This window comes from Emydura macquarii, unplaced genomic scaffold, assembly GCF_026122565.2.
Source record: "Emydura macquarii macquarii isolate MOO-44397 ecotype Brisbane River unplaced genomic scaffold, CSIRO-AGI_Emac_v2 contig_1119, whole genome shotgun sequence".
Lineage (NCBI taxonomy): Eukaryota > Metazoa > Chordata > Testudines > Chelidae > Emydura > Emydura macquarii.
In genome coordinates, this window is record NW_027131256.1 from 16,124,180 (window position 1) to 16,145,722 (window position 21,543).

The 21,543-nt window shown below is 40.4% G+C and overlaps 2 protein-coding genes across 3 annotated transcripts in view; one reads left to right on the forward strand and one right to left on the reverse strand.

The window, feature by feature from the left end:
• LOC137151793 (OX-2 membrane glycoprotein-like) overlaps positions 1 to 10,963 on the forward strand; it is a 91,666-nt gene extending 80,703 nt beyond the window's left edge. Inside the window, exon 7 of one of the 2 annotated variants that reach the window (XR_010919360.1) lies at positions 449 to 586. Coding sequence is in view for 1 of the 2 variants with exons in the window: in XM_067546240.1 (XP_067402341.1) it covers positions 10,936 to 10,940 (5 nt within the window). In the remaining variant the exon portion in view is untranslated. Of the gene's footprint in view, positions 1 to 448; positions 587 to 10,935 lie in introns of those variants that run through there. The other variant, XM_067546240.1, reaches the window with a different exon arrangement.
• Positions 407 to 20,567, reverse strand: BTLA (B and T lymphocyte associated). The gene is made up of 6 exons (XM_067546241.1): positions 20,410 to 20,567; positions 10,004 to 10,324; positions 8,686 to 8,721; positions 6,565 to 6,720; positions 5,357 to 5,403; positions 407 to 3,178 (listed from the first exon to the last, which is right to left on the reverse strand). Exons 1-6 carry the CDS (start codon positions 20,495 to 20,497, stop codon positions 2,837 to 2,839), a joined length of 990 nt encoding a protein of 329 aa, XP_067402342.1. The 5' UTR covers positions 20,498 to 20,567; the 3' UTR covers positions 407 to 2,836.
• Between the last annotated feature and the right edge of the window lie 976 nt (positions 20,568 to 21,543).

Here is a 21,543-nt window from a genome sequence, read left to right on the forward strand (position 1 = left end):
GTATCTTACTCCATGATAGTACCATTGAATTCAGTGGCCCCACTTCCAGGGTAAGATAGATACTGTTTAGTCAGGGTAGCAGAATTTGACTCAAAATAAAAGAACATTTAAAGTAAAATTCTTCTGAGAAATAAATAACTGTGTAGTTAGCTCTATTTTACCAAAGCAGAGCAATGATCTATGGCTTGTGTTTGCTTAAAAACTAAGGACCTGATCTTGCAATCTTTTTGCAAGCTAAACTGCCACTGACTTCAATGAGAGCTTTGTTTGTGTTGATACTGCAGATTTATCTCAAGTGGGTGGAATTAACACAGAACTTAAATGTACCATGAGAATTATAAATATTCTTTATTAGCAGTGGAAAAGAATGATCAAGAACCTGTTAATATCTATGGTGCTAGTTGACATAGTACAGCGATAAGATACAAGCATTTCTCTTTTCCATTAGCTTGAGCACAAATCATCTGGTATGTTACCTGCACCCTGAGAACAGCAGATGTAGTACATCCTTCCTTTTGAATTGTGGTCTGAATTTTAACCAAGCTAGAAGACTTTTCATTGTTGCAGCACTAATCTGTTGATACAAATATTGCTATGAGTAAGTTTCTTGGTAAGTACATATTTTGCAGCACCAGATGCATGGTATTAGAACTAGAGCTGATCAAATGATGTAAAGCAATGTTGCAAACATTCTTTCACATTTAAAATGTCTTTTTGGTGTCCCCTTTGTATTCACAAAGTTTGATGTGAATGCTTTTTGTTCGTGCCAATGTTTGGAGTTGTTCACTCACCCACATTTACTTGCCAGTAAAATTGATCATGCCTGCATGAGAACATTCATTGCTCATCATTCACTGTTACCCTTTTCAAAAACTTTCCATCCTTCAGTCAATGAACAAAAGCATTATCATGTGACTTAAATAACCAATCAGAATCCCAGGATAGCAAATTATGAATACTTTGTTTCCAAATTGTTCCCTTAATCTGTAGACTGAAATTTGACCACATAAACTGTTCATCTCAGTTATGAAAAGTGAATAAATTAAAAATCAGCCTGTTCACAAATGAAATATTTGTAGCAAATAAACAAACTGACAGGGTATGTCTGCACAGCAAAGAAAAACCTGTGGCTGGCCTGTGCAAGCCAACTCAGACTCGTGGGGCTGGGCTTGCGGGGCTGTTTCATCGCTGTGTAGACTTCCGGGCTCTAGGACGCTGTGAGGTGGGAAGGTTTCAAAGCCTGGGCTCCAGCCAGGGCCCAGAAGTATGCACAGTAATGAAACAGCCCCATAGCCTGAGCCCCATGAGCCCAAGTTGGCTGACACAGGCCAGCAATGGGTTTTTCTTTGCTGTGTAGACAGACCCTTCGTCCTGTTTGTCTACCACCTCAGCAGCACAATCCATCTTCATCTTGCATAATATCTTACATGCAGTTGTATCCCAGTCTCTCTATATAAATAAACAGTACAATTAAACCTGAAATCAAAGGTGGAGAGAAATTAATTGGTGTAAAGAAGGGGAACAATAGTTTTCAGATACAATTTTGAAAGAGGTGGAGAGAGGTGGGAGATGGCAGGATCTATGAAGGGTGAAGGCTCTTGTGCCAGCTACTTTGAGAAGGTATGATGGGATGTGGAGAAGGCCAGGAAAAGGGTCTGGATTGGGAGGTATAAAGTGTCAGAGAAGTAGGTTAGAATAAGTCCATAGAAAGTTTTAAAAAATGAGGGCAGTTGCTAGCTGGATCCTGAATGAAATGGGGAGCTAGTAGAATTGTGTGAGAATGGGGTGATGGTTCATTTTACATGTGAGAAGGTGGACAGCGATCTTTAAACATAAAGATCAAAGAAAGCTAGCTATACAATATAAGTCACGTCTGCCTCAAATTTGACACTCCTTGAAAAGATACTGGTGTTTGGCTTCCCTAATCATGGTTCTCCACAGAAAAGTGAATTCCATGTTCACCTATAGTCTAACCTTCCATACGAACCGGCTGAACCATCCATGCATCTGTGATGTGTCTTATCAACACAATATCAGTTTATCTGTAAATACATAAATTAATATATGCATCAATTACCCCTGTTTGTGTATCCTGCAGTTTATCAATACATTCCTCCTCTTTGTTGCCTCTTTAACTTCACACAGTTATTTACTCATCCATCACAGCAAGCATGATCTTTTATTTATTTATTTTTTGCATACTGTCTCGATAACCCCACCTACACTGATGGGGATAGGCTGATGGTTGAGAATGATAAGCTAGTAGTAAAAAATGAAAAACAAAACCCACTAGTTTGCTTTTTGGTTAGTAGCAGGTTGATACATTCTTCATATTCACAGTGAACCTCCCAGTGGGGCATAAATCTTGTGCTTAAATATGTTCTTCAAGCAAAGTTCATATCTTCAACAAAAATAATTCATAATTTTCCCCAAGTGGACCTAATCTAGGTCATTGTCCTTTACATTTGTTTGTTGTCTTTTCCAATGCTTCTAACCTTTCATTATTCTTCAATTTTTATTGATCCTGTCCAAAGTCTGACTTTGTTCTCGGCAGTGCTTTGGACCAGAGCAGCGGGGGATTCCTAGAATATGAAAGCTTCAAATGACTCCACGTGGAAGATAATGAACATGTGGTTGCTAATATCCAAGCATGAACATGGGCTTCACTTAAGTTTGAATTCCAGAACATATCAGAAAAATCAGTATGCTTTTATTGATAAGAGTTTCTCTTTGTCTAGAAAGAAGGTGTACTTATGTCCCTCTTGTAAAGCTTAAATCACTGCAGAACATGTAACATTATGGTACTGACCAAGGAAAAGAGATGTCATTGCCAGGGCTATTTCTTCACACAAATTGTGGCATATTCTGTAAGTTCAATTTCCACATCCTGCTCCTTTCTTGGGAGCTTTTCTAGAATAGCAGAATGGTTTAGTGAAGCATAAACAAGGTCATCTTGGCTCTCAGATGAGGATTGGTGAGAACAAACAGCAGCACTGTCACAGGTAGAGCCTATTGCTGCCCTGCAACCATTCCAGTGAGGGACATTGTTATCATAAATTGTGCTGTCATCCGATTGCTGCTGCAGGCTAGCCATGGAGCAATAGTAAAGTGTAGATCCTTCATTGGGGGTCTTCATGGTCTCATCAGTGTGGTATGGAGCATGTGGAGGCTGGCTGACCTGCAAGAGAACAGAATGGTGTTCAGCTCTGTGTGGAATTGTGTTTCATATATGTGCCTGCTGGGCAAAGCATACGTGAGACGTAACAGAGATGCAGCATAAGGTTTCATCCAGGTGGGATCTACCACTACATAATTGCGTTAAAAATTATGGATAAAATTTGGAGCAGAGGTGGACAACCAGATTCCCTGGAATATATTTACAGTAATGCACCAAACGATGAGATAAAATTAGAAATCACTGCATCTTTAGCCTTTCTCTACCTTTACTTCCCTGCCCAAACTCTCTCCTGTCTCCTTGCTTTTCCTCCTCTTACACTGTCTCCATGTGATGTCATTAGTTTCAGGGTAAAACTGACATCATGTTGCAAGAGCTCTCCTAACTCATTCACTTTGTGCCTCTCTCTTCCATGGCTCTCCTTGCCCATCACCAATCCAGTCTCAGAAGGCAAGACTATCTCTATTTGTTCCCATCCTTCCATCTCCTAATCTGTCATTCCTTCTTTCAGTCTTTTTTAATCTTAAATTTATTTTTCTCTTTTCCAGCATCTCTGTCTGCTCACAAGCTCACGTATGTATTCCTTTTCCTAAAGAAACCGTCTCTAGACTCCACTTGCCTAACCACCTAAATTGCATCTTCCTCCTTGAGTGGGACATCTGTTCCTGCTACCTCAACCTCCTTTCCTGAAATGCCCCGTTGAACCTTGAACAGTCTGGTTTATGCCCTTTCAACTCCTCTGGAACTTCCCTTGCAAGTGTCACATGACCTCATGCTGGCCACATTTTAAGAACCATTTTTCTTCACTCATCTTTCTCTCTCTGTTTTTTGACACTTCTCCCTGGGCTTCAATTTTCTGTTTCTTCCACCAGTAACTTTTCCCTTTCTCCCCTCTCTTTTTGTCTCGGGGTTTTGTCCTTTATCCCTTCCACTTCTCCCTCTGTGCTCTCTCATTAGGCAAGCTCATCCAGTCCCTCAGTTTCAGCTACCATCAATAGGTAGGTGATTCCCAAATCTCTTGCCTTCTTCCTCTCATTGCTAGCTCACATTTACTGACTCATCCCACTGACAAATCAAGCTCACAATGACAAAATTGGAGCTCCCCTTCTTTCGTCCTAAACCCTCTCCCTTCTTTCTCCATCACCTTTGACAACTGTGCCATCCTCCATATCAGCCTTGCAACATTATTGAATGTGTCTCCTGTCTTTCCTTTTTTTCTTCCACATCTCTCCTTTTTCCAAATCAATCAGTTCCCTCCTTACACATTTCTGAAATCCTCTCAGTCCTTCCCACTTTGTCTTCTCTCACCTTGACTACTGCAATCTACTCCATATTAGTTGCCTACAGACTGTTGGGGGACTAGAAATGATTGTAATGTTAGCAGCAGCATTTTTTGTCTTCCTTGGCTTACCACTCTGATCAGATCCCTGCCCTCTGGCTTCTTAGTGCATTGAGGCTACTGTATATCATACTGATGAATAGAGTCTCATTGTTTCCTTGTACTCACCTGTCTGTATCCATATGTTGTCTGTCTTGTCTTATACTTAGACTGTAAGATCTTTGGGGAAGGACTGTATTTTTTTTCTGTTTGTACAGTGACTAGCACAATGGAGTATTGGTCCATGGCTAGGGTTCCTCAGTGCTATGGTAATACACATAGTCAAATTATTTTTTTATTTTTCTTTCACTTTCAATGTCAAGTTCAAACTTCTTGTCCTCACCTTCACTGCATTACCCAACTCCAACCTTACCAGGTTTTCTGCTTCTATGTTTTTCCACTCCCCTTTCCATTGCTTGTGTTCCTTCAAGGCTCCTGTCCTAGAAACCCAATCTGTATCCTCTTTGCATCATCTTCTGCACTTCCCATATAGTTGGAATATCATCCCTCTGTCCCATCAAAACCCTATTCACAGCAGCTTTCTTCCACTATTCCTTATACAGCTGCAATCCAACAACTATAGAACACAGACTAACAAAACAAAACTACTTCACTTGAAGTTTGCACCTTCAGCCTTTGTGGTGGTACATGAATGAGGAGTATTCTCTGTCTTTTATTTAGACAGTTAGTTCCTTGAGCTAGGGACAGTCTTCCTATATGTTTGTACAAGGCTAAGCACACTGTCAGCACTTATTAATAATACAGGATAGAGTAAAGTTTGGTATCACAAAGCTCAAACACACCATGCTCATTTTCCTCTCTGAGGTTACTGGGGTCGTCTTGTGTTTCACTGGAGAGAAAAAAGAAAGAAAGAAGATAGTAGGTCAATAAAACAACTGTGTGAATTGTCTTTCTGCTAGTAGAAAAGGGTTATGGACACTAGTAATACACCCTTTCCTTGATGGATACACTTCAAAACATGAAAATCCAGTAAGTGTGTGCCCAGGGTGGATTTAGGAAGACCCTGTTTGACAAAAGGTAATAAACATATTCTACAGTCTACTGGGAAATATAACCGAGGGTTCTAGGATGCTTCTGTGCCCCTATAGAGCCCCAGAAATATGAGAAGATATCTTCCTAGTATATTCGGGGGAGGGGGAGGTTCCCCTATATTAACTGGAGAGGAGGCAGGTCTAGTCATAAACAATAATAAGCTAACCATGGGCATTAGGCTTAGAAAACACTCAATAAACTTGAATCATCTAGTAGGCAAGTATAGCACTTTTCATTGGAGGTCTCAAAGCATTTTACAAATATTAACCAACTAACTCTCGGAAAACCACTGAGAAACAAGTAAGGGAAATGAGCCATCACTTCACACCACTGAAATGACAATGTAGTGGAACTGTGGGTTCCATTTCTGGGTGGAAAATAGCCTCTTCGTAACATCTATGATGCTACATTTTAGGAATGGAAGAATAATATTGTATCTAATTGAAAATACGAGGGGAAATTAGGGAAGCAGAATGTAATTAATTGGAGTGTAATCAAGACTGCAAGGTTAACTGTCTCATGTTTATGAACTGTAGCATGGGATCTGTAATGACCATACACGGTCAAGACTCTTGTTTAATGTCTTATCTGTAAGATGAGGGAGAGGGAGAAGAGAGAGAGCAAATCACACTATTTCATACTACTAAAGCAGTGGAATTTGAGGTTTGGGTCAGTTCTTGTTTTATCCAAACCTGTTCCACTATCCCTAAATGAGAGTAGCCCATGGGACAAATAAAACTGCCAAAAAATCATGATCATAACAACTAAGTCTTGGCCATGATCGAGCTCAGTGAGGAATAATTATTCTCAGACATTTTAACAGTGCTTAGAGAAGAAACATTTAAACAGCGAAAACCAGAGAAAAGCAAATGACTCTGCCCACAGCAGCAAAAGAAGGGACAGGAGATGGGGGGTGTGTGTGTGTGTGTGTGTGTGTGTATATATATATATAGCTCACCTTGGTGCCTCCACAGACAACACAGCCAGCATATGCAGATAAGGATGAGGAGGCACAATGCTCCCAGAGATGATAGGACATAAATAATCCACTTCTTATTGTTGCTTCTAGGTCCTTGAGGATCTTCTGTGACACTAGTGGTACCTGCAAATTCCTCTAAGATTTATTAGTACATTGTATAGGATGTTGGTTGGATTATTCTGAGCCATCCATTTAGTTCTTAAATTAAATTTACCAATTGTTTAATCTGCCAACTGCAGACTTTTTAGAATAACTTGAATTAGGATAGTTAATGAAGCATTTTAAAGTATTCATTAGGAATATATTTAGTGAACTGTGAGGGGTGAATGGCTGGCTGAAATTCATGGGGGAGTTGGGGTTAGAGGTGCTCAAAACTCCCATTTTTGGCTCCAGACTCTCATCTCTTTTTTGTTTCCTGAACTTTTTGCAGCATAGAAAACCTAATTTGGGAGGTTCTGTTTAATTTTTTTTCTCAACTAAAGTCAAAGCCCAAGACTGTCAGAAATGGATGCCGAAAGATCTTGAGTCCAGACTTTGGCACTAGCCTGATTTTTTAAAAGTGCTGATCACCCAGCAGCTCCCACTGAAGTCTGACAGCTGCTAGGTGCTCGGCACTTCTGAAAATCAGGCCGCATATCCAGGTGCCCAGCTACAGACTCAGGAGCTTTGGGTTTCCTTTAAGGGACAGCAGGAGGAAAAGCTTAGAAAGGAGAAGGGCTGGCGGAGGAGCCAGATTGGTGGGAACCTACGAGATTTTCGTACCTTTGCTTCCTGTAATATTTTAAGAGAACAGTCTGTTTAATGAAGGTGACAAAGATAGTAAAGATCATCCCCCAAATCTATTTTAAAACCCATGTAATGTATAGGATGCACAGATCCTTTTTTCTTGATGAGGTCGCAGACTATAATCTATATGTTAGGAAAAGCTAACATGCTTATAGATATTGAAGTTGTAATCTGAGTAGGGAAAAACAAAATGTATAAATAGTGGAAATAGGCTTTACAGCAAGTTTGATGCATAACAGAGACCAGCAGTTAGTATAAAGCCTAAATACTGAGCATAAGTACTTAATCCATATTTTATAATGTTTAGCAATATGTATCGTGTGATAAACAAGTAAACTGCAAAGGAATAGACTAAACTTAAAATAATAGCATTCTAGAGGCTTTGGGGTATATGTAACCATGGAGCAAAACTACATTTACCTGTTGAAACCGTTGTGAAATATACTGATGCAAATTGACCACGCAAGCAGCTGCACCCTAACACTGATCCCCAGGAGTGCCTTACAAGGGCAGAGCTCTGAGACTTAACCAAATATGGTCCCAGACATATGTGGCTGTGATGGGAAGGGGTATAAAAAAAGTATACACCCGCTCTTAGTTGTGGAAACCTTACCATCACTCCCATTTACAGGGCTTCTCTATTTGTTATTCTTTCCACCTTCACTCATGATGATCTCCATAGGGTTGTGAATGTGCACATTGTAAGGAATTATTTTTCTATACTTCTCTGTCTTTTCTATGACTGTAATTATACTTGCTTGCTTGCATTTGGGTACTAAATAAAGTCTTCATTTCTCTATATATGTGACTCACCAATCTCATTACCTGTAACAAATATATAAGGAGTCACCTGAGTAAAAGAACTTATTATTAGTGACTTGTGCATTTTGCACTGTAAATTAATCAAAGACTACAATTCTGATACAGTGTGACTCCTGGAAGAGCATGAATGGCACAAGTAGCATGTATTACGCAGTATGAGAATGTGTGTGATCTAGAGCAATGTGTGTGAATGAACAATCTGTTAAGCTATGATGGAGTGTCTAATTAGCTTTGTCTCACTTAGGCTGATATATTCGTGCATTGGGTGGGCAGCAGTGGGGGATTCTGGAATAGATGATGGGCATTTAGTTCCAGGTGAAGCATTCAAGCTTTGGTTTGAGCAGCAGTAATTTAGCGATGAGGTTAAACAGTATTCCAGTATGTGCAAAAAGTAAATGACCCCCTCATCCCCCCCTCCCCCCCCCCCCCACACACACAGTCATGTAAATACTAGATAGTTCCCCTATTTTATGAGAAAAGATCTGAACTTACTTGTTGGTGGATTTCTGGTGGTATTTGTAGCCACTTCTTCTGAAAAAGAAAAGCATGACAAAAATTGAAACAGAGCTGAGAACTTGGTGAACTCTATATTACGGTTTTGTTTTCCATACTCAAGAAGCAACCATTTAATGTCTTCTGCTTTCAATTAAGGAAAACAACAAAACAACAAAGAAGGGAGTTGGTGGGGAGGTGCAGCACTTGTCTCCTAAAGCTGCTTGAGTAATATACATACATTTTATTCAAAGACTTATTTGGCATTAAAAAAAAATCAGCTGAGTGAATAATTTGCAAATAGATCTTAATGTCACTTTTTCAAAATACATTTGTGAATACTCTGTTTTTCTTAGTGGTTCAGCACTTTCTGTTAGAGTTTATCTCACACCAAGAGACTTGTGTGAGCTGGGCACAGGCTAAACGTTCTAACTAGCTGCAGATATAAATGCTGAGAGGGATTTTCTCTCTCACTACACCCTATGTACATTGCTGCTGCAGTGAACAGGGGCCATAAAAGCTCCTTAACATATCAGGAGAGAATTCTCCTGAGGCAGGCACTGTGTAAGACAACCTTACAGCTGAACTAGGCCAGGAAAGTGCCAGAGCCATACTAAACAGTTCCTTGGTTGCATAGCTGTTTATAAGCAGCCCAGGCAGGGCTGCCATGAATTAGAGCAGACCTCTGAGCTGTCTTAGTTACTCTGGGAACTACACCAACCCCAGATCCTAAGGGCATCATCTCTCTTGCTGCTGAGCTGTACCTGTATTCTGTGCTCCAAGAGGCATAGCACAAACTCATATGCTCTCTTTGCACTCTTGGTAAGACAGCTGTTGCTTTCAGTATGATTTTCTCCTCCTAAGCCACTTCATTCCTTGTACTTTGTTGGCCTTGCTCAATAACATGCACCTTCTTGCATCTTGACTGATTCATGCAACTTGTGACCAGACTATATCTCTCCTGACTTTCCTTGGCTTTGATTAACTTAGTTCTTATTAGTAGATTGGCCTTTCATGGATCATCCTAAATCCCAAGAGTTTTAGAATCCCCAGTGACTGTATTTTTCCTTTCCTGATCCTCCTGGGTCTTTCCTGATTTCTTCACAGTGACCTTTAAGAGAGCTGTAAAGAGGGAAGACCAACAGTAACAGGAGCAGAATGAGGGAAGTAAAACTGTTTAGGAGACGGCTTGGATTGTTAACGTGTCACTGAATAGTGTGTTTGTAGAAACAGGCTTCCAGCCAGAATGAGTTTTAAGTTTGGAATCAGTTCTGATAAAGCAAAACCCCTTCACAATTAGATGACCTCTAATGCTTACCTTGAACAACAATAGTTATTGCGTGACTCTGACTGTTTAAGTTGCCCCCAACAGTTTTACAACGATACCATCCACTGTCGTTCTGATAAATTGATAGAAAGGTCAGGACAAACACATTCTCTTCTGTCCAGTTTGTCTGTTTTGTTGGCCCATCTTTCAGGGGGAAGCACCCATTTTGCTCTATTTTGCACCAGTTCATGGCCGGCTTTTCTGAGCAGTACTTCACGGGACACTTTATACTGAGAGATTTCCCCGGTTGACTGCGATATTTAGTTAAACGTGAGACCTGAAGTTCAACAGTACAGTTCCCAGTCACATTTCCTGGAAGAGAAGAAAAACCTGAAAAGTTATAATTGTTTCATAGTGTCTCTTTCCCCTAGAACTCCATTCATATTTCTTCTGGCTGTCACTGCCCATTCCCGGCCTTATTTGCTTTCATGGGATCGCCTCATTATTTCTATATGGGTCACTGATAGAAGATAACGCGTAGATTAGGGGTTCTTTTATCTCAAAAGACACAGAACTGGCACTTGCAGAAAACTGGTAATGTGATGCAACTTTTGTCTGTTGATTCAAATCTAGCCCAGCTGTGACTGACAGTTGTTACCATTACAGCAGGTCAGTAATTCTTTGTTAAAATGATTTTTTATGGAAAATACAGTTTCTGTGAAATTGGGACATAGTTAAGATTATGATAGTTGCACTACTGGTGAACTGTGCCTTCTGGATGGAGAAGTAAAAGGTATGTATTATTAGATGCCTTAACTCTTCATTTCTTTAATTTTGTGGTTTTCTGTTAGGTGTGTTATGTATAGATCCACCTTAACTTTCACACAGCTTAGTGTTGTTGTGCATTAATAGAAAAGGAGATAGGGAAAAAGTATCCTAAATGTGACCTCATTTCTCCCCCAACTTTGTCCCCCACTCCTGAGGCTAAACGAGGGAAGGACATCTGATCAGCTTGACTCCAGAACAGGATGGGGCAGAAAGGTCAGTAACAATCGCCCGCAAAGTGGTACGGTATAGCGTTTGGAAGACTGCCAAAGTAGTTAGGAGCAGCATGGTGTGGCCACGAACAATAAACTGGACTAACTCGCTTCACGGCAAAGTTGAGTTCATTTTGAAAGAGAAACCCAGAGTTTGTGATAAATGCAGAGTCAGTGCACACAATAAATTGTGTCAGGTGTACTCAAAGTGGATAAACTCAAAAAGCTGCCAGTTTAACAGCTGCACCCCATCCTCACCCCTATCCCCGTGTAGACAAGTCCTTACAGCTAGTGCATGAATGAGTCTAAGCTAGAGTAACTTGTTGAGCATACCTGCTGGAATAATATGAAAGTGGTGCCAGTTTAGATTCCCTTAAACCCATTTCCTCCCACTGTTGTGTAATTTGCCCTTCACATATTACTTCTGGATTTGGAACCCAATTTGTTAGGAAAAAGGGATATAATTATGCGTGCTGGGTTTTGGGGCTTACCCCGCCCCTCTTTTTCCTTTCAGACTTTGTTGCTACTCTAGGATTTACTTAAGGTGGTGGTGGTTTGGTTAGTAGTGACAACATGCTTCCAGTTTGTAGCATATGAAAATAAAGACAGTCTTTGCCTCAAATAGATTAAAATCTAATAGTGGTGCCCCATTATTGTAAACCACGTTTTCAGGTTACTTTTTTAAGGCACACAGAGGACTTTGAGAGAAGGTGCCTTGAAATAAAAGAAATTATTACTGTTATAAACCTACCAAATATGAATCTATTGTTCTTATATTCTCTAAGACCCCAATCCTGTGATCACACACATATGTAACTGTAAGCATGCAGGCAGTCTCTGCCCCACTGAACTTAGTAGTGCTAGATACGTGCTTTAAGTTACAAACATGTGCAAGTGTTTGCAGGAATGGACCCTAAATCATGAAGTGAGATCATCATCTTTGTCTGTAACTCAGACCCTTCCATTTCTGAGGAAAGGAACATTCAAATAGGCTGTTAATGTGTAAGGCGTATAGATACCACAACAGCAGCATGTGGCTGAATAGTCTGAAAATGGAAACAAAGAGCTAGAATTAGAAAGCAGAAGTTTCAACCAGAACAACAATTAACTCTTCTATAATAATCTTCCGGAAGTGCCTGTTGTGATCACACCTTGCTAGCAGCCCTTTCTATGCCATCACTGAGTGTGACAGATGCCTATGTCAGGATGTTAAATTTGCTGTATAGTTTTTTGTATTATACCAATAAGCCTGTCTGATACTGCCATATACTTGATGGCTCTTACCTAAATATATTAATTTGTTATCCTTCATCTAAATAGCTGTCCATGGTCACTCATGCAAACCACCTCTCCTGCTTTTTTCGCCTCAAAACCAGTTTGTCTTGGAGGGCCTGCACAATCTAGTCCTTCCTTCCTTTGACACAGCTTTAAAACAAACCTGTAGTAGCCCTCACTAATTTGGCATCAGTATTCAAAGAAACAATGTTATATTATTTCTGGAAATTTTTCTTTCTTCTTCCCCCCTCCACACTAACATTACCTTCCCTGTCTTGTTCTAGTTTAGGCCCTGATCCTACTGTGAGTTTCACAGAGGTGCAGGGGGTCTGTCCACACAGACTTTACCAGAGGAATGGGGCTTTAGATCTTGAGCTCTTCAGTGCAGGGATTGTGGGATTCTTCTTGTCTGTATATCCTCATGCACTTGTATAATGGTGTAGAAACAGAAACATCACCATTCGCTATTCGTTTAGGAAGAATCATCCAATTAATATTTCCTAAACTCTCCCGAAGGGATGATATATGTAGCTAAGGGGACTCCCTTGAAAGCGGGAACTAAGGAATAACATAGATTAATTAATGTAAATGTTAGTTAAAACCACATTCCTTTTCAACCACATCATTAGCTAAAAAAGCAGGCATCACCCAAGGGAAATAATCATCTTGGACTGGATGAGATACCCTAAAGTATGATGCAATGGAAGGACCTGCCTGGGTTGTGGCAAACAGGTGCGGATGAGCCTAGCTGGGTTCAGACTCTTAAAGAAGCTGCTGAGCTATTCTCCTGAATGGGGTTTGCCAAGCAAAAGCCAAGAAAGGGAGCTCTTGGGACAGAAACCATCTTACTGAGGCAAGCTGGCACTGAAACATGGATGCACTTGCACTTCTGCTGTTTGTACCAGACCTGCTTTGAGACTGAGGATTTCAGTTTTCCAGACCAACTGTAACCTGCCTACATAGATGATCGCAGAGGGAAAGTCCCCTCCCATAAACTCCTTGCAGTGCTATCAGTTAAGGCAGATGGAGCCATTCCATGTTTAACACAAATGTTTCATTCACTTTGAACTTCACAAAAATTTCCATTTGCGTTGAGAGTTCTTGTGCTTTGTATCATCCAAAAGGTGATTTTTTTTTTTAAAGAGAGAGTTTGAATAAAATGTGTTCATCTGCTTCTGAGCAAGGAGAATGTGATTCATGTTTTCCCCTCTTTAAAAAAAGCATGTGTCTCCAAAACATCTTTATCTTAAAATTTGAACAGTAGCAAGGGTTGGTGCAGCAGAAAGCCCTCACTATGGAACAATCTGTTTGCCTTGTCTGAGGAAATAAGATTCTGTAGGCACAAAGTAATTAACATATGCAGTATACATTACTTTCCTTTCTGATGTCAGTGTTCACAGAAGCGTGATACTCTAATTGGCTGCAATGCAAGTACTGCTATTTGCTCTTTCAGCGTCACCTGTAGGAAACCACAACAATCAGGCTTGCTGCAATGATGACAGTACTGGGGAGGCAAAACTGACTCCCCACAGTCCAGAAGGATTGATCTCTCATGGCCACTTCTTTAGCCCTTAAGCTTGAGGAGGAGGAGGAGTAATATAATAAAATGATACCGAGCTCTTATATAGTGCTTTTCATCAACACATCTCAAAACATTTTACTAAAGAGATCGGTATCATTATCCTCATTTCACAAGTGGGGAAACTGAGGAACAAAAGGCAAGTAACTTGCCTGAGGTCACTCAGCTGCTGCTAATAATAATCTGCCAAAAAAAAAAAAAGGGAGGGCTTGTACCCTTTTTTGTTTTTGTTATATGTTAGCCTGAATGACTCGTGTGTGTAACTTAAAAAAACAAAAAACCCACTTCTGCTTGGTTTTTAATGTTAAAGATTCAGTTCCCATCTAGGCTGAAAGATGATACTGAAGAATGGAGAACTAGTGTGATGGTAACATCAGGAGACACGGATGAGTGAAAACTGAGGTACTGCAGTGGAAGAGAATTTTGGACAGACTATTTAAAACTCCTCTGGTTTTGGTTTTTGTTAATGCCGATTTTAACTGCAATAATTAACTAAACATTTGGGATAAAGGAAGCCTTTGTTAAAATTCAACAGTCTCTCTCCTTCAGTTAAATGGTTAGAGCCCACAATGAATATGCTTGAAGACCTCCCAATGGCCCTTCCAAAAAGCCAGTGAAAATCAGACCTGACATTCCAGGTTTTTCTAAGGAGAAAAACAAGCAGTGAAAAAATCCTAAACAAACATTTCAGGCCTGCCTCATACATAATTAAGGGGCACAAGGCCAAGTTTTAAAAAATTCTTTGCAGGTTCCCTTTAAAGATGGTTAGAGCAGTAATGGGCCTCTGATTCATGGCAGAAATGGTCTGAGGTTTTGCTTTGGTTTGGTTTAAGAGCCTAAATAAAATACAGAATCCCAGGAAGTGGGGGACTTTTTTTTCTTTATTAACTGGAGTTTGGGATATGCATTAGTGAGGGGAAAATCTGGACACTAGTGCAGTTATACAGAGAGTTTATCTAACAAGCTTACTGAGGGGGATTAATGCTCCCCTTCCTTTCCTTTGAAAATCTCTCTTGAACATTTCTGCCTGTTTTTTGTGCTGCTGTGTATAAAGAGTTAACGCTAGTGGTGTCACTAACCAACTCCAGAAATGATACTGTAGATGTGTACGTGCATGGTAATTCCACAGTCATTAGCTGAGGGCTTGAAAAAGCTGGCCTGTTGCTGTCAGATGTAGTGGAACTCGCGTCTTAAAAAGCTAAACAGGGTGGGCATGATTAGTGCTTGGATGTGAGACTTGAAAGAGAATAAAGGAATCGAGAATATGTGCATTGCTTATGCATCAAACTAGTCTTTATAGTCCTCAAATACTGCAAAAGCAGAGATTCCTTTAGATCAGTTGATTGCTCTAATGTTTTGGATGCAGAGCACCAAACTTCAGTTTCCAGCTAGACTGGATTCTTCATAAATAAGCATAATCTTTTTTTCTGTTGTGTCACTGAGCTAAATATCTCCTCTCAAATGAATACCCATGCCATAGCCCCACTGGGAGAGAAATCCTCCCTCCAGTGCTTTATACTTTAAAGGTTTCTTGTTTTGTTTATTTGCCTATACTAGAAATTCAAGTTTTGTTTTCTCCTGGAAAACACTTAGGAGAACTGGTAAATGGTGTGTGTTTATGGCACAAATTAATCAGGCAGGCGGAAACAGATTAATTGAGATATCTTAACACTTAACTAACTCAACCCATTGGTAGAAACACTGTGTTAAAAACTGAGCATCCTGATTTTTCAATTAACACCTGGTGGTAGTTTACATCGGAGTCATCTAAGAATCTGTCAACAAAAACAGTGAAGCCAAGACCCCTGCTCTTCTAAAAAATCACTCCCTTTGAGAACCACAACTAACTAGCAGCTTGCTTTTACCTTTTATCTAAAGAAAACATCAACTCCAGCAGTTCCTAGTTCCATTCTGGGTACTAATTAGATGGGAAGAGCAATTCCTACTGAGTCTTCCAGTACCTGAGTGGTTTCCCATCTGAGTACTAACTAGACCTGATGCTGCTTAGTTTCTGAGAACAGACTGGTGTTGGTGGCCTGTGATGTACAGGCGGTCAGTCTAGAGGATCCAGTGGTCTCTTCTGGTCTTAAACTCTAGAACATAATTGATAGGTAGAACAAAAGCAAGAACATTTTTATTTGTTTAGAGAACTTTTTTTCAGCCACAATTAGTTATCATAAAGAAACAAAAAAGAGCACAAATCAACCCCCTTTTGCAAGGTCACATGTAAACATAAAGTTTGGGACCAAAAGCTTGGGGATGGGGTGATCTGACATTTTGCAAAACCAGTTTGCCAACTCCCCATCTGAATGTGCGTGTTCTTGATATGTAACTCTTTATTTGCTCAGCCTTGGTCCACACTATGAACATATGTCAGTATAACTACGTCCCTCAGTTATACCGACCAAAATCCCAGTGTAGACAGTGCTACTTATGTCAACAGGAGAAGCTCTCCTGTTGACAAACCTGCCATCTCTCATGGAGGTGGAGCATCTACGCTGACAGGAGAAGCTCTCCCATTGGCATAGGTAGCGTCTTGATTAAGCACTACAGCAGCACAGCTGCACCACTGTAAGTGTAGACAGAGTACTATGGCAAGAGACACTCTAGAAAGACTCAGGCCATGTCTACACTACAAAATTATGTTGCCCTAACTTACATCAGCATACAGCCACCGCAGTTATTAAATCGCTTATGTTCGTGCACATGTGGTTTCTTGTGTTGGCGGTGTGCAAACCCACGAGTGTGTTGTCAGTGTGGGGTATTGTGGGATGACTCCTGAAAGCCAGTAACAGTGGATGTAAGCAACAGTGTCGACACTGAGGCTGCATCTACCTAATTACATTGACTGTGACACTGTGCTGCTCAGGGAGGTGGTGTTACGTGAGCATAGCGTATGTCTATACGATAATATTATGTTGACCTAAGTTACATCAACACAGTAATCAAATTGCTTTTGCATGTCCACACTATGTTCCTTGTGTCGGTGGCGTGTCCTTACCAGGAGCGCTCGCATCAATTTAACTGTCAGTGTGGGGCATTGTGGGACGGCTTCTGAAAGCCAGCAACCAGCGATGTAAGCAATGCAGTGTTTACACTGACACTGCGTCAGCCGAACTACCTCAACCTAAATGCTTTGCCTCACACGGAGGTGGAGTTAAATCGGTGTAATGGGCGAGTTACATCAGCGGGAGTGACATTTTAGCATAGACGGTGACAGTTATGTCGATGCAGGGCAGATTATGTCACTACTCTCTAGTGCACACCAGGGTTTAAAGAAGCACTTATATTGGCAGGAGCCAAATTTAAGCGAAGACACTTTCATAGCTTGGTCGACTCCAGGCAGCTTACATCGACCAAACCCCGTAGTGTAGACCAGGCCTCAGACAAAGACAGAGAGTTTTATTTTTTTCTGTATCTCCCCGTCTCCACCCAAAAGGAGGTTAAATGCTGGTGTCGCCCTTCTTTAAAGTGAACAAGTCCAATCAATATGCAGCAAGTATAACGTTCAGGGGCAGGAAATATATGCAACATAGAATTTTTAAAATAATGTGGGTTGTTTATTTTTTTTGGGTTTTTTAAATCAAGCATCAGGTGGCCGTTACCTGTAATATTGCTGTAAAATTCCCTTACACAAACTTCCCTGATCATGGCTGAAGGAATATAGAGTGACAATGAGGTCTGATAATTTGTTACAACTGTATGTTTAGTGCTGAGGTCTCTATAACTTCATTAAAAAAAAAAAAGAGAGAGAGAGAGAGAGAGATTCATGGGCAAATCTGCTTCTTCTCCCATCTGCAATATAGGGAAGGGGAACCAAAGAGAGGAGCAATGTAGAAGGCACACTTCTAGTTGATTTCCTTGACATTTGGAATGAACTAATGAATAAAACACAAGAGTGCACACATTAAGGTTCCCACAGGAGAACTATATCAGTCACGTTGCTCAAACATAGTGTATTATATAACTAGATATCCATGATATTTTTTAAAAGTTGCAAAATATTCCACAACATGGCTCAGTTAATATTGTTATTAAATGCTTAATTTTTGCCTTTCTTCAGTAAATTTTAACAGGGCAACCTTAATGCTTCATCAATGTCTTTCTTTATGTACAAAGAGAAATTTCTTGTGAATAATTATAGCAATTACTGTTTGAAATTCACCTTCCCATTGAGGTGCCTGATAGTGAGTCATATTATTTTTGCTGTTGCTGTTAGCTGGTTGATGAAAGTTCTCTGCAAGGCCATGTCAACAGTGAAAACAGATCACTTTGGCTGAAGCTTGATAATAAGAATTTTTTAATGAAAGTTTAGAATTTGCAGAGTAATGTGCAATGCAGCCATATTGGTATGAAAGCCCAAAACCACAAAGTCCTTCATTTTTTCCCCTCTAATCTTCGCCTTTCCCTGATGTTAAGGCAATTTTTTTTGCAGGACTCTGTTTCACGGAGATATTTATAATATTATCTGTGCAGATTGCTTCAGCAGCTGCTTGAGAGCAGCAGCTACTGTGCCTGTCAGGCTAGGTGGGAAAAAATATACGCTTACATGTCACAGAGTTGGTGAGGTTTTATTAGGCTAAAAATAATAATGAAGCATGTTGAGAGATTTTCCACTTGTAATTTTGTGCCTGTGAAAAATATACTTCTTTTTTCAAATTTAATAAACTTGTACGCTCCATATTGATGACTCCTTACATGAAGTTTCAAAGCTGAGCTGTCTGTGTAGAGGGGAAAGGGTTAGTTTTTATCTGTGTTGGGGGAAAATACATTTTCAGTCATGTCAAAAATAGCTGAAGCAATTTGGCTTAAACTCTTCAAACAAATGCACCTTTAGGCAAGGAACAAGTGTAAGAAACTTACAGCCAAAATGTAAATGTGTCAGAAAGTTATGAACATGAGAAATCATGGGGTTATAATGGAGACTGCTTTGCAAATTTCAGCAATCTGTAATATTTCTGGTGCCTTTCTGTTGTTTCTTTGAGGTAGCATGCATGATGTGCAAAGGCACTTTCCAAGTATATAAGAAGGGATGGCTCCTGCTCTGAGGAGTTCACAGTCAAAGGACAGACAGACAGCGTTAGATGTAAGTCAGGGATGGGGAACAAAAACAGGGATTTTCTATATGTACACACAAGATTCATTATAGACAACATGGCAGAAATGGATTTTTGACAGACTTAAATGTGGAAAGGGTAGTGGCTTGGCAGATGAATTTGGAGAGGCTTGATCCATGCACTTGGGCCGTGTGGAATAAGGCAGAGAAGTGATTATCCGAGAGACTGACAAATGGCCAGACGTGAGTGGGGGGGGCAATGGCAGAGTGATGCTAAATTCAACAAGGAAGGTAATAAGGGAAGAGTAAACTTACAGAGAGCCCTGAGGTAGATGGTCAATACTTATAGAAGCTCACAAAACCTTTGAGGTAGTTGTTAGTTTAAAATGGGTAAAACAAAATACTGAAATATTCAGTGACTTGCCCCTGGTCAGATAACACATTGAGTCAGCGGCAGAGTTGATCACATAGCTTCCACTGTTGAGCAAAACAGTGGCACATCCTTTACCCCACACCTCTGACTTTCCCATGATCTGTGTCTAAACTGCTAATGACATGCACTTAACCTTGGTCTAGTTCTATTAATAGGAGTTTTACAACAATATTACAAGCATGTACTGGGCAGTAAATGATAGCAGTGGTGGAAATACAACTTTAAGATTAACATATCACAGCCATTCAAAATCAGAACAATGCGTACAGCATATTATGTGCACAATTTCACGCTATTTTGGACAAATGGAATAGGCTGGACAAACTTAGACTGAACTAATAGTAGCAAATACATGAGAAGCAATAAGCAAATGTAGTGGATGTACTTATCTTTGTCATCGTTGACTTGGGTTTTTTTTAAATCATGAACACAAAGGATACATTTAAAGGGCTGTTCTCTTTTGTGAGACAGCCCAGAACTTCTCTTTCCACAATCACCATGTTGTAATGTCACGGATTTTAGAAAAATTATCATGATGAATTAGGCACAATGTGTTTATAAATACAGGGACCAACTCCCACTTATACCAGTAAAAGGCAGGAGTACCCCTATTAAAGTCAACTTCTGGGAACAGTGAGAGGAAAATCAGACCCCATGTTTTTTTTAGGACATGTACCTGAGGCAGCATTGATAATTACTAGGTACGGACACACAAGCACTGTGATGGGAATCTGGCATCAATCCACAGCTGGTAGAATCCCAGGACTTTAACAAGGTGCTTGGGTTCTATCCTTGCACAGCTGGCTGAGGCTTTGGTCAAGAACTGGATTGCGACCAGTCCCAATTAGCTGAATTTCAATCTAGACAGTAACCTAGAGGCCTGATTTTAATACTCATAATCCACTTCCTTATTATTTTAACTTCATGTCCTGTATCTTATTCCACCATCATTCAGCATACCATAGTTTCATAATTTGAATTTCTCTTTTCCTAGACTACACTGAAAATCACTTGGGTACATGATTTTCTGTGAAGGCTAGTAACTAACCTTAATATTAAACTGATAAAGCATCTTACCATAAGCCTGACGGTTAGCCAGAGAGAGCACCACAAGAACGATGTGCAGTAAAATTCTATTCGCCCTCATGCCTGGAGGAGCCTTCATTTCATCGGCATGGTGGAGATGGGAGAGGTTCCTGTGAGGTTAAAGAAGTGCAGTCTGTGTAGCCACCTACAACCCTCCATGATTGCCCATGGTATCTCTGATCTGATTCTCTTGACTGAAGAATTTAGACAGGGAAGGAGGTTTGGGGGTGGGGAAAAGGGCGGGGAAGATTTCTATAACACACTATGCAAAAATCTGACAGGTTACATGGTGAACTTTTATGTGGTTATATTATCATGCACCACCAGTTTACTTTCAAAATCTCTGAACTGCAAAACTTCTCTTTTTCCCCCGAGTGCTTTTTCAGTGCAGTAAGTGGGACTACAGAATTAAAACTATATAAAAAAAAAATCCTCGGTTAGTGCAACTCTGACTGAGTCGTTAATCTTACGAACACCCAGTAAATTCAGAGCTAGCAGATGCACAATAGTGTTTCTTCCTCCAAGCTTTTTTCCAATCCTTTTGGATCACTTCTTTATTCAACTTTATTGCATTGTACATTAATAAAAAACCTCTTACATTAAAAGAACATTCAGGTTACAAAGACAAGCACTCCATTTAGGAAATGCCAGAATTAAGATGGCCTGTGCAGCTTCAGATTGGCTTCCTTGTGCATGTGCATAATGATAGTCTGTAATTACATGATCACATGCTACCTTCTCCCCTCAGGACTCAGCTTCTGTATCTACCCACAGTCCTTTTCCCCCAGCCATCCCCATTCGTATCCACCAGCCACCTCCCACCAGCTTCCATTCCTTCTCCATCTGCTCCACCTCAAAACTCTGTCTCCTGTTCTTCCTCCCTCTTCTTTTCTCACTATCTTCTGGATCTTGCAACCTATTCTCCCCATCTGCTTTCCAGTCAGATTGGTGCCTCCTTCACCTCCTCACTGCCTGGATATCGACAGGGGGTTCATTGAAAGAACAGGAGAGACAGCATCCTCTGCTCTTACTTCCAATGCTCAAAGGTCCCCAGCAGGCAGGAACATCAGTTACTAGGAAAGCCCTACTTAGCCCTTGAAGCCCCTGAGGTGGAACATGCACAGT